This window comes from Acartia tonsa, chromosome 13, assembly GCF_053477335.1.
Source record: "Acartia tonsa isolate MP-2025a chromosome 13, ASM5347733v1, whole genome shotgun sequence".
Classification (NCBI taxonomy): domain Eukaryota; kingdom Metazoa; phylum Arthropoda; class Copepoda; order Calanoida; family Acartiidae; genus Acartia; species Acartia tonsa.
Genome location: NC_137272.1, coordinates 34,022,891 through 34,035,744, shown reverse-complemented (window position 1 = coordinate 34,035,744; position 12,854 = coordinate 34,022,891). Strand labels below are relative to the sequence as shown.

General features: G+C 32.2%; 1 protein-coding gene across 2 annotated transcripts in view; it reads left to right on the top strand.

Moving 5' to 3' along the window:
- LOC145334954 (semaphorin-1A-like) overlaps positions 1 to 12,854 on the top strand; it is a 197,579-nt gene that overhangs the window by 50,998 nt on the left and 133,727 nt on the right. Inside the window, exon 3 of one of the 2 annotated variants that reach the window (XM_080180594.1) lies at positions 8,273 to 8,358. In XM_080180594.1, coding sequence (XP_080036720.1) covers positions 8,273 to 8,358 — 86 coding nt within the window. Of the gene's footprint in view, positions 1 to 8,272; positions 8,359 to 8,579; positions 8,633 to 12,854 lie in introns of those variants that run through there. The other variant, XM_080180595.1, reaches the window with a different exon arrangement.

Sequence of the window (12,854 nt, the reverse complement as noted above, 5' to 3'; positions counted from 1 at the left end):
AAAGTTTGAAAAATAAGAAATGCCCAAAAAGCCACCATTCTATTATTTAGTAAGGTTTTTTTAAGTCTTAAGTATGAGCATTAACGACTTCTGAACTGATTGAGTTTTACTTTTTAGGGAAGCTTAACATAGGTCCAACTCCCATGATTGTTTTAGGCTATTTTTTGGCCTTCTTCTTTGAATAAAGAGCCCCAATATAATGGGGGTGCAGCTGCCAGTATAATAAAAAGGACGTTTTTTAAAGCCTAATTGAACAATTTGTTAATAGGACAATGCCAATATTGTCCTGTTGTGACGTCATAAATTTCGGGATAGGAGAGGGGGGGGGGAAGAAAATCTCTTCCAAGGAGATGGGAGAAATGGGGTTCTCCTTTCCCTTTTCCTCTCCCGATATTTATGACGTCACAACAGGATAATATGGGCTTTGTTATTTATGATAAATAAAAGTGGTCATTTCTATCATACAATCATCGACATATATCAAATGATATTATAAGTAATGTTTATTAATGTAAGATTTATGGAGTTGCAGATATTAAATATTTCTTCTAATATCTTTAATATGACGCAAATATCAAGCCTTAAAGTAAATATCCTTGTTGTTTATAATACAACGCAGGTAAAACTTTTAATCCGTGCTTAAATCTTTGCCTTTCCCGTTTCTAAAGACATACTGTTACAGTAAATTGTCAGTGCATAAATTAGATAGCAAATACAGTAATTATATACTGTCATATAAGTGCAGAGATTTTTACTAGAAATCAAATTTAAATCTTACATCTACTGCACATAAGTATATGACGCCAGGGATCTAAAGGGATAAGACAATCGAGGATAAATTAATGTACATCCCCAATGATGATACACAAGTTATCCCATCTGTAGATTACAATTAGTGGTCAGTGGGTGACACTCAACTTAATGAACAAACCAATCAAAATTCAAAAAAAGTCCAATGCCCAATGATTATATACAAAATTGCCTCTTTTGTAGATTATATACCCAATAACGCTCTTCGTTTAATGAAATAAAGATTTAAGATAAAAGCAAAAAATACAGAAAAGTATCAAAGCTTGCTTCTTTTCATTTTGAAGGGAGAATAAATTTTCCTTCAGCTGCTATCCATGCATGTTTCTGAGATCTTAATCTTGGAAAAATGGAAATCAATTCCGGGGGCTAGGCACATGTGGATAATGTCACAGAGATAGGACAATGAACAAGATATTAATTTTTCATTCGTCCATATCTTATTTGTGTAATACTGTAAAGGTGGAGAAAATAAAATAATAACTATTTTTATAAAACTACATAGATCAATATTTATTTTCATTAATTTAGACATATTAGAATTGTCCTATAAATTTAAGATTTCAAATGATGATTCCTATAACAGTTAGGTACGATTTAGGAAGCGTAGCAACTCTAAAACTCTTACCAGAAAGATTGTACGTCGAATTTAAACTTTTTGTATGATATAATTATCCTATTATTCATTTGTCCTTCCTTCTTATTTTAGATAATATTTTGTTGACTTTAAATCACTTTTCTGTTAAACTTTAAAATTTCTATTATTATACCATCATACATAAATTCTTAAATACTTATGTATCCTTTAATTATTTTAAGGAATATTTTTTACGACTTTTTAAACATCTAAATGATTATTGCAGCGCTTAAAGTAAAACAGAATAATTTTTACGGCTATCTCAAAGTGCAATTATATTATTAAACTCCATAAGGGATAACTATTATTAAAAGCTATTTTGTTGATAAAATTGAATGCATTTCTTGGACTAAAATTTAAAAGTCGCGATTTATCTTAGACCTCCATATTTTTTAGGCCAACAAATGGCAAAACGTGTTTTTAAACAATTGGGGATTAGAATAATTTACAGTCCAATGTCCCCTCCCTCCCTGGTAATTTGAAAGAAAATATTTTTTTCTTGAAATATTGAAAAAGGCAACCACTCAATTTGTGGCTGTAATATAAATTAATAACAAGAATGGAATAATTCAAAATTTGTGAGAGGGCAATTATGGTTAAATAAATCTGCATACCTTTCTTCCTCCAAATATTTACTATCCAATAAATGCCAGGGATGGAGAGGACATTGGAATGTTTATAACACTAGTCCCCAAAGTTTCATAACTACGTTTTAGTTTATTCGTTGAATTCAAAACTTTAGGGACTGTCATTGATTGATTGGTTCATTAAATTAAGGGTCCAAACGTTTCAACCACTAATTGTAATCTACAGAGGGGGTAATTTTGTGTATCATCATTGGGGATGTATACAAATTTATCGTTTATTGTCTTATCCCTTTAGATCCCTGTATTTACATATTTTTTTTGGGTTAATTTACATTTTTTCAATAGTCAATTATAGAGTTGCCCCGCCACTAAATAACCAAACAAAAGATATCTTTTTACACAAACTTAGAAACAAAAAAGCTGTTTCTCTAAACATTGAATCCATATTATGACAGTATAATTCTGCCTCTGCAAGCCTGCTGTAACCTTAATGTCACTTAAATATTATAAAATTTTCTTTTCAACAAGCAGGACAACATCCATAAAAAGCGAGGTGACTTTTAGACTAATATTATATGTAAATCTGTCGCAAAAAAACTTAAATACCTTATTTAAAGACTTGTAGATGCTTTGCGTATAACATTGTGCTTAATCGTTGTTCTGATATAATTATAGAGTTGATACGATTACTTAATTGCACTTAATGTTTACAATAGTCGGCATGTAATGTTTTAAATCAATAGAATGATTCTAACATGCTTTAACTATCGGACAGACGTAAGGGCTGAACGACTATAAATGTAAAAAAGCTTCGCTATTAAAAATTATTAGCATGCTGGCTATTAAAATGAAACAAAACAACAATTAAACTTAATGCTTTGAACATTTGCATAATACTTAACCCTTACAGCTCGGGCCCCAATTCCCACCTTAATAGATCGGGGGGGGGGGGGGGGCTCCAAGAGCCCCCCCCCCTCTATCTCGGCTCCTGTTACAGATAAAGACGTAAAATTTTTTTCTGGTGGTTCATGTGTATTTTTAGAGAAAATTACTTTTTGTAGTCATAGCAGCCAGGCCGCTCCTTAGCCGCTTTTTAGCGGCCAGCCGCTAAATTTTAAAACAGCTGTAGAGCGGCCAATTTTGCAGCGAGGATGACCAAATTTTAGGACGAACTTTTATTTTTCATAACAAAAAAAATACTTTTTCTGATCATCGCCAAAAAACGGCAAATAACGGAAACCGCCATTTTCGGCGGTTACGGCGGTAAAACGGCGGTTGGCGGCGCCGATTAATATTTTTATCTGTTTGATGTTGCTCAAGGATTTACCAAAAAAATTTATAGGACTCTAGCTGTAATAGAAGCCACGATATTCATGATATATGTCTGTAGTAAAAGCCGGACAAAAATCGGTCATAAAGTCGGTCAGGGAGCGGTCAAAGAGTCATAACACATTTTTTCTCAGAAGGTCATTGATATCTCAGTATTCACCAAAAAGTTTTAGGTTTCTCCTTATACACAAAAGTCATAATGTAGAAATTAAGATTTTTAAAGAATTTTTTTCTAATTTTGGTGCTACCCAACCGACTTTGACCGGACACCACGACCGACACAGACCAGATATCCTAATAAAATCAACTCTTGCCGACGTATAATTACTAAACTTAAAAAGTCATGAAGTCACAGCACTCCATCTTACCTACAAAAAAAATGAGATTGAAAAAACTAGAGGGGGGGGGGGCTCTTGGAGCCCCCCCCCCCGATCTGTAAGGGTTAAAGGGACACTATTTAAAACAGTTTTAGTTAAATGTCCGTTTGTCGGTCGGTCTGTCTGGTAGAAAATATGGGGGTAATTTTCTTAGCTGCTATTAAAAATAGACAGCTGATTCATAGGTCATGGGAAGGTTTATAGCTATTTGGGGGAAATTACCACCACCCTCCAAAGAAATATGGCTCTAGGAAAAAATGACCACCTCCCAAAAGATTTTTTTTCTTTTTCTGTCTAAAACTAAAATGAAAAATGGAGTTGTCGAATTCAACCCCCCCCCCCCCTAACTCAAATGCCCCTAGAGCTCTATCAATTTACATATTATCAAATGAAAAAAATTAAAAGCGAATACTATACTTTTAAAGAGACAGAGAGAGTTATCTTAAGTTATTATTTGAATAAATAAACAAAGGCCATGCTTATTACAAAAAAGTTTCGTGTTCAAAATTAGGATAAAATTTTAGAAATTAACTTATTTAATAACGTAGATATTTTCAAGTATTTGTAATTTTCATTAGAAGAAAGATGTATTGGTCATCAAAGAGAGAGAGAGGGGCCATTGGGCTGTTTATTACACTAGTTTCCAGAGTTGTATAATAAAATTTTCTTATTCGTTGGCTTAATAACTTTTGGTTCTTTAGTGAATTTTGGTTCAATAAATTTTAATCTATAGAAGGGGTAGTTTTGTGTATCATCATGGGGGATCCATTTAGAGGCAATTGTCTTATCCCTTTAGATCCCTGATTGGTCATAGATAATGTATAGTTGTTTTATGGGAAGTGGGGTTAATAACCCCCCCCCCTCCAATAAAAATATGTTCTTTGATTGAGGGGAAGGGGTTACTCGGGGGCTAATTAGTAATAAATACCTTAATTACCATGTAATGAAGTCAAAATTTTAATTGATTTTAATACTCTTTCCCCTAAGGACAAGTTTGTAAATGAAATTTGTTTGAAATGGACACACTCAGTGAGTTAGGGTTAGGTCAATTGACGGGAAATTTATCCACTCCTTGGAGAAAGGCAAATTATCTGCCATTCCCCTCCCTTCTGATAAAACAATATCTTTATTTATTTTTTTATTAGCGTCTACGTCTCTAGATGCCTCTAGGGGCACTTGAGGGGGAGGGGGTAAGCGATTTATCTTCTTAGGACCTATGAGAAGCTTCAAAGCTTAGGAGAACCAAATCGGTTCAGCGGTTACAGAGATCCATCGGACACACATAGATCCTGTTACTTTTATATAAGGATTAATCTATAAAAAAATGACGTCATACTTGCCTTCTAATGGTCAATTACAATGTGAACTTGCATGCCATTGGTAACTTAGTCTGTGTATTGGCCTATCATTGGTCATCTGTATTGTATGACATCATTTTTTAAAGGCACCTATCCTTCAATGCCTGTGTTTAATGCAATGTAAATATGATAATAAAGCAATCATATGCACATTACCCTTTCTTATTATTACCCCACCCAAGAATTACCCCCCCCCCCCAACTTATTATTATTACCCCACAAAGTTAATAACAGGGATCTAAAGGGATAAGACAATGACCGTCAATTAGATTTACCTCCCCAATGATGATAAAAAAAATTTACCCTTCTGTAGATTACAATTAGTGGTCAAAACGTTTGGACACTGAACTTAATGAATCGATCAAACAAAATTCACTAAAGTCCCCGAAATTGTTAAGCCAACAAATAAGTAAACGTTCTCATAAAAACTTTGGGGACTAGTGTAACATACAGCACCTTGTCCCCTCTCTCTCTGAAAATTTACCCTTTACCCCTAAAATTGTAAGATGTTTATTGAAAACAATTTTAAAATTAAAAGAATACAGTTCTTTTGTAATTATTGTGATATTTTCTTTACAATTACAATCGTTTTTAAGACACTAATTAAGTTTGCCTAATTAAAAATATTTTGCGAATTTTCTTTAAAATTTTGGAAGATTTAAAAAAATTACTATTTTGTTGGAATACCAATAACAAGTATCAATCTGCCCATACAAGCAAGTAAGATAATGTCACATAAGGTGTGTTATTAAATCCGCTAATTGTATTATTAAGAAAAGCAATTACTAATTAAAAACTGTTTTTATCATTTTTTCGCTCCTATCAAATAAATATAGGTTAGTCTATTTTTTGGTGGGGACGAGGGTGGGGGTACCTCCCCACCAATAGTTATAAATATTCTCTTGGCCTATGAGAAGCTAACTTGTAAAGGAGAACCATATCGGTTCAGTGGTCAGCAAGATTCTTAGGTTCAGACACACACAAGCAGACATCATGTTACTTTAAGAATTGTGTTTTTTTTTTGCAATATATAAACACTTAGCAGATAAGATAATATTTATACGGAAGTGAAATCACACTATTGTCACATAAGGCTTTGAATTAAGGTGGTATTTCAAAATAATAATTTTATTAGTTGAAGAATTGTCCCCTCAATTTCAGATTAATATTTTTACAGTTTAGAATGTGTATCCGCTTTATAATTAAAACTAGAAAGTCCGTATGTCCATTCCGTTTGATATATGTTGACTTTTAAACTTTTTTGACAAAAAAATTTGTGATATAATTATCAAACTATTCTGATTTTACGTGTTTTTATTTGATATTTCGTTTGTATGTTGTCATCCTTGTTTTTTACTAACTTTTCAAAATGTAATTAGCTATTATATAGAGAATTACATATATTATTTTGTATCACCCCCATTGCATTGGGGGAAGATAGATTTTAATCTTTGCAAGGCATGTGATTATTCTTATTATTCTTACAATAACTGGTGTCCATACGTACAAACGGCCGTCAGACAACCAACCCTTTGACTGCACGTCCTTAATTTAAATATCATAACTTTGAATGGTATTGGGTTTGGCCCGTTTATGGACAAAGGCATTACCCCCTACTCATATTTTATGGCCTGTTTTTGTAAAAATGACCAAAAAAATTAGCCTTTTTCATGTTTACAATAGACTAAGCAAAGTTTAACATGTTACTAAAAGACTAGGCGCTTAGTCTAAGAGTGACATGATCCCATATTAAATTGTCACTTTTCTAACATTACAAAAACGAACCATTTTAATTATTACGTTAAGGATCTAATTTAATTTAAATTTTGTGTGCATTGCTTTAATACTATAAACTTCCATAACATAACTATTATATTCAAATACTTAGGGTTAGAGGTGTGTATTCACCACCGCACAAATTATTAAAGCATCAGAACCGCATATTAGTTACAACAGTACAAGCTGCCCATTAATCAATAAATAGTTGTAGCTGTATAACCAGACAACTACTTGGATCCCTCTGTTGAGGACATGTTTCGTCTGCTAGCAAATTTCTTTCTGCGCCTTGGCTGTGTTAATATTCCCAACGCTGTTTGTTGATTTTTAAATGTCCAATTGAAATTGAGCACAGGGTCCTCGGGAAGGGGGCATACAGTTATTAAACCTCCCTCTCTATTGTTTAACTCGAACTATTAATCACTGCCTTTTATCTCTTTATGAAAAATACATTTTTGTGATATTATGTATTATCTAAATTGATAATATGCAGAAGTTAATGCACAACCAGAGCTAAACATAGGCTGGCTAATATCATTGAAGATTTATTTACAAGTAAAATTAAGTAAACACTATATTATAAATATTATTTTAGAAGCGAAGATACATTGTTATTGAATGTACGTTCGTTCTTTAACTGTCGTCCAACGGTTACTTAAAGACCAAAATATAACTGTATCTAAAAATGCATTCAACAAGCTACCAGATTTAAATATTTATTATGCATATATTATTACTTTATTACAGTTTAAATGATAATGGAAATGTGCTACACATGAATATGATATTCCTTGTTAATATACGATGATGTATTTATAATCATAAAGAGAAGGGACAATGGTCATTTTATTGCACTGGTCCCAAATGTTTTATAATAACGTTTTATATAACTTATTCGGTTGCTTAACAACTTTGGGAACTTTGATGAATTTTAATATGTTGGCACATTAAGTTGAGTATTCAAACGTTTCAACCACTAATTTTAATCTGCAGACTTGGTATATTGTGTATCATCATTGGGAATGTATATAAATTTTTCGGCCATTGTCTTTAGATCCCTGCATGTTAATATATGATGATATATTTAAAACAAGTTTAATATTATGTAATGAAATAAAAACCTATTTTCTTATTTCGTAATGTTTGGTTTTTAAAAATATTAGATGTTAATTATTAGTCTCTTTATGTCTTTTTATTCCTCCTTCTCTCTCTTCTTCTTCTCTCTCTCTCTCTCTCTCTCTCTCTGTCTCTCTCTGTCTCTCTCTCTGTCTCTCTCTGTCTCTCTCTCTCTGTCTCTCTCTCTCTGTCTCTCTCTCTCTATCTATCTATCTCTCCCTCCTTACACTCCTCTCCTAATATATCTATCTATCTATTTTTTACTAATTTTAAATCTATTTTCAGAGAATCTACTGGGAGAGTACTCCTGAGGACAGGGAGCTGTGCTACATGAAGGGGAAGAGTGAGGACGAGTGCCAGAACTATATTAGGTGAGTTATAGACTGCCAGACTGACAGACATACAGAGAACTATATCAGGTGAGTTACAGACTGCCAGACTGACAGACAGACAGACATAAATACAGAAAGACAGACAGACAGGGAGTTGTGCTACATGAAGGGGAAGAGTGAGGACGAATGTCAGAACTATATCAGTTGCGTTACAGACAGACTGAAAGACAGACATATAGACAAACAGATATACAGACAGGGAGCTGTGCTACATGAAGGGGAAGAGTGAGGACGAGTGCCAGAACTATATCAGGTGCGTTACAGACTGCCAGACAGACAGACAGACATATAGACAGACTGACATACAGACAGACAGACGGACAGACAGACAGACAGACAGACATAGCAGAAAATATTTAGTAGAAAGACACATAAACAGACTTACAAACATGCACACAGAGATGCACACAAACTGAAAGATAGACAGAATAACTGATAGAAAGACATACATACATACAGATAAATAATAAATATATGAATAGTCAAATGGATAGATAGTTGGATATATGTAAATATATATAGATACATAGATAGATAGATAAATATGAAAACACAAAAAATTATGTTTTACTAGCATATTTACACCCAAAAATATTAAAAGTCATCTTTCTTTAACTTTCACAAAAATTGAGCTGTTTATCTTTTCTTAGCGCAGCTACTCTATAATCTGCTTGTGTATGTACGTCTTTCAGTAGAAAATATTGATATATTCCATCCATTTTTGGCAAAAATAATATCATTTCACATTTTTACATAATGTTATGCATGGTTTGTTACTTTGGGTTGGCCGTTGCAAAAGTTAAGAATACCAATTTAGAACAAATATATTTTTTCTCCCAATACTGAACCTTGAAGGACCCAATAACACTTTTTCCTTTGATTTCTTAAGACACATATAAATATTCAAAGATTAAACTTTAACCTCCAAAGCAACGCTTTTATAGATGTTATCATCATTGTTTTACTATAGACATAACCAAATAATGATTTTTCAAAATTTGTTTCTTGTAGCTACTTTACATTTTTAAAGTAAAATTAGTTATTATATTTTAGGAATAAAAAGATAATTATTTTTTTAATTATATGTATTCAAATGATTTTAAATTTTCTTAAAATAATGTTTGAACTTCAGAAAATAAAATCTATTTTTCTATTTAAATCGGAAAGGGAGGGGACATTGGACTGTAAATTATAATGGTGCCCAAAGTTTTATGTTTGAAAATTGGGTAATTTTATTGAATTTTGAACTTTTCAACCGATGATTTTAATTTACATGCAAGATGTATATAAACAAGGAGATAAAAATACAAAATGTTAATAGAAGTGTTTTGATAAATAGATGACTGGTATAAATTTCATACAATAGATAGATAGAGTTTTTAAAAAATATTTGAAATTATCTTTATGATGCGTAATAGCAATTCTAAGCCATTCTTTCGATGCATATATCTAGTAATAATTATCGGGGATAAGACAATGGCCGATAAATTAATGTACATCCCTAATGATGATACACAAAATTACCCCTACTGTAGAATAAAGTAAGTGGTTGAAAAGTTTGGACACACAAACTAATTTACCAACCAATCACAATTCAAAAAGGTTACCGATGTTGTAAGCCAACGAATTGAAAACATTAACATAAAACTTTGGGGACTAGTGTAATAAACAGCCTATTGTCCACTCCCTCCCTGAATATATGTAGTAATAATTATCAGGTATATAGGGATAAGAAAATGAAATATAAATTATTCTTTTTTTCTGACTATGAAATTCTGCCTTTAGTAGTAAATACTTGGTTTCTAAATGTGTTGTAGATTAATGTATGTGCCATTGTCCTAACCCTTCCTGAATACTATGGACCATTAAGTCTAAGCGAAGACGTTCTATGATTATAGGCTGTACGTCAATACAATAACAATTCAGAGGGAGGACAATGGGCTGTTTATTACACTAGTCCCCAAAGTTTTTAATTACGTTTTCCTATCTGTCAAGTCTTCAAAAATTTAAACTCCTAATTTTAATCTACAAAAGGGGTAATTTATTGTGTCATGATTGGGAATGTACATCAAATCATCGGCCATTATCTTATCCCTATTTATTTTTTTACTGTAGTCCAATCCTTAAATAAAATATATGATAAAAAGTTGACAGGTCCTTGTCTAACTTTCTTCTCTGTTTGTTTACATTCAGATTACAGATAGGAATAAGAATTATGATATAAGAATGGAAAAAATTGAGATCTAAAGGGATAAGACAATGGCCAACAAATTGACATATATTCCCAATGATTGATCACAAAATTACCACTTCTGTAGACTCAATAATTGGTTAAAAAGTTTGGACTCTATTATTTTGGAATCAACAAATCAAAATTTGCCTAAAGTTTTTGAGCTAACGAAAAGAACGAACTTTTTGTTAATATCTTTATCCCCTTGTAAAAAAATGAGATAGAAGGATTTTCACCTTTTTTGTCAAACTCATTTGTTCATTTTCTTTAGATGTCGTTTGGACCTCTTTTTAACACCTATTCTTGAGTCACTTCTTACCCGTTCTTTTTATAAACATTTTTTTCACTGCATTACGTGTTAATGTTTCTTTTTTGTAACTATTTATATCTTTTTTTTTGTCTTGTTTTACTCAGTAATAAGACAAGGAAACACATAATCCCCCAAGAGAAATCTGCCAGGCAGGGAGGGGACAATGGGCTGTTTAATAAACCAGTTCCCAAAGTTTTATAATAACGTTTTCTTATTAATTAGCTTAACAACTGTGGGAACTTTAATAATTCTTTATTGGTTGGTTTATTAAGTTAATTGTCCAAACGTTTCAACCATTCATTGTAATCTACAGAGGGGGTATTTTAATGTATAATTATTGGAGATCTACAATAATTTATCAACCATTGTCTCATTAGATCCCTGGAAATCGTATGTCCTCTAGGTACCTTTACTCCCCAAAATTTTTTAAGCTATCAAAGATAGAAGCTAGATGATAAAATTTGGGGGTTAGAATCATTAAAAGTCTCTTTCTGCGTTCTCTACAATTAATTTGCAGAATAGTTTAATCCAAAGAGAAAAAAAATTTATTGTTTTTTAATGACAAATTAATTAAAAAGATGGCTTAAAAGGGATATAGCTTGAATAGGGTATTGAATAGTTAGGGATGAGGTATTGGCAATAAAAATAATCATACTGAACTTTTTTGACGATTATTTTCTAAGCTGAATCTATTTTATAGTTTATTGAACAATCACCATGAAATAACTACCAATACTTGAAAAATATTGTTCTTAAATCTTTGGTAGGAGGGGACATTTGGCTTGTTTAGTTTTTGGATACCTACAGGGTCCAAACTTTTCCGCCAATATACTTAAAGCAAAAGGGTTAATATTGTTTATATTTAATAGAGTTTTAAATCAATTTATTGCTTTGGTTCTCCGCTTTTTATCTTATCCCTTTCTTTTTCAACAATAGTACCTAAGTTTTTGCGATGCCCAATTTTTCATTTCTATTTTCTTCCTCTATACAGATGGGGTGTGCCTTCTACTTCCGCAAATGATCAAATCATTAAACAGAATTTTATTAAAAGAGCACATACTGTGCTTCCAAAAAATGTAGATAAATCTGATAAAATCTTATAAATCTGATAAATCTCCATTATTTTTTGAAACAATTGAAAATAAAGGGGGTAGTAGCTTTTTGTTTGTTTTTCATTTAGATTTGGTTAGGTTATATTGAGTAATTGGTTAATCTGCAGGGTTAGGCACATGGTTAAAGCTAACCTACATTCCTGATTTTAAATCCATTTAAAGTGGTAAGAAGGGGGGCGGGGGGGAGATTATCAGAACTCAGTAGGTATTTTTTGAGAAACACTGCACATACTGTCCTTTTGCGAATTTTAAACACAATTGAAATGTGATAATATGGGGAAGTGGTTGCACACCCACTGATGAATAACGGTAAAAAGAGATGATTGTCGATTAATATAAAGCTATACCTGAATATAATAATGCATATTTGATAACGTTCGTTTGTCCGTGTGTCCTTGTAGACATTTGGACATTAGGCAGGGATCTAAAGGGATAAGACAATGGCCGATAAATTGAAGTACATTCCCAATGATGACGCACAAAATTAACCTTTCTGTAGATTACAATTAATGGTTGAATCTTTTGGACACTCAACTAAATGAAGAAACCAATCAAAATTCTTTAAAAATCCCCAAAGTTGTAAAGCCAACGAATAAGAATACGTTAATATAGAACTTTGGGGACCAGTGTAATTAACAGCCCATTTTCTCCTCTGTCTCTAAGCAGCAACACAGACCATTTTTTCTACCTACTACTGCCGACAGACGGACACACATACCAAAGTGTAGCTGCGCTACTAAAGAAACGATCATTAGCATTTAAATAAAGGATAATTTTTTGGTCAACTAACGTTATAAACTATTGTATAGAATGTTTCTACATT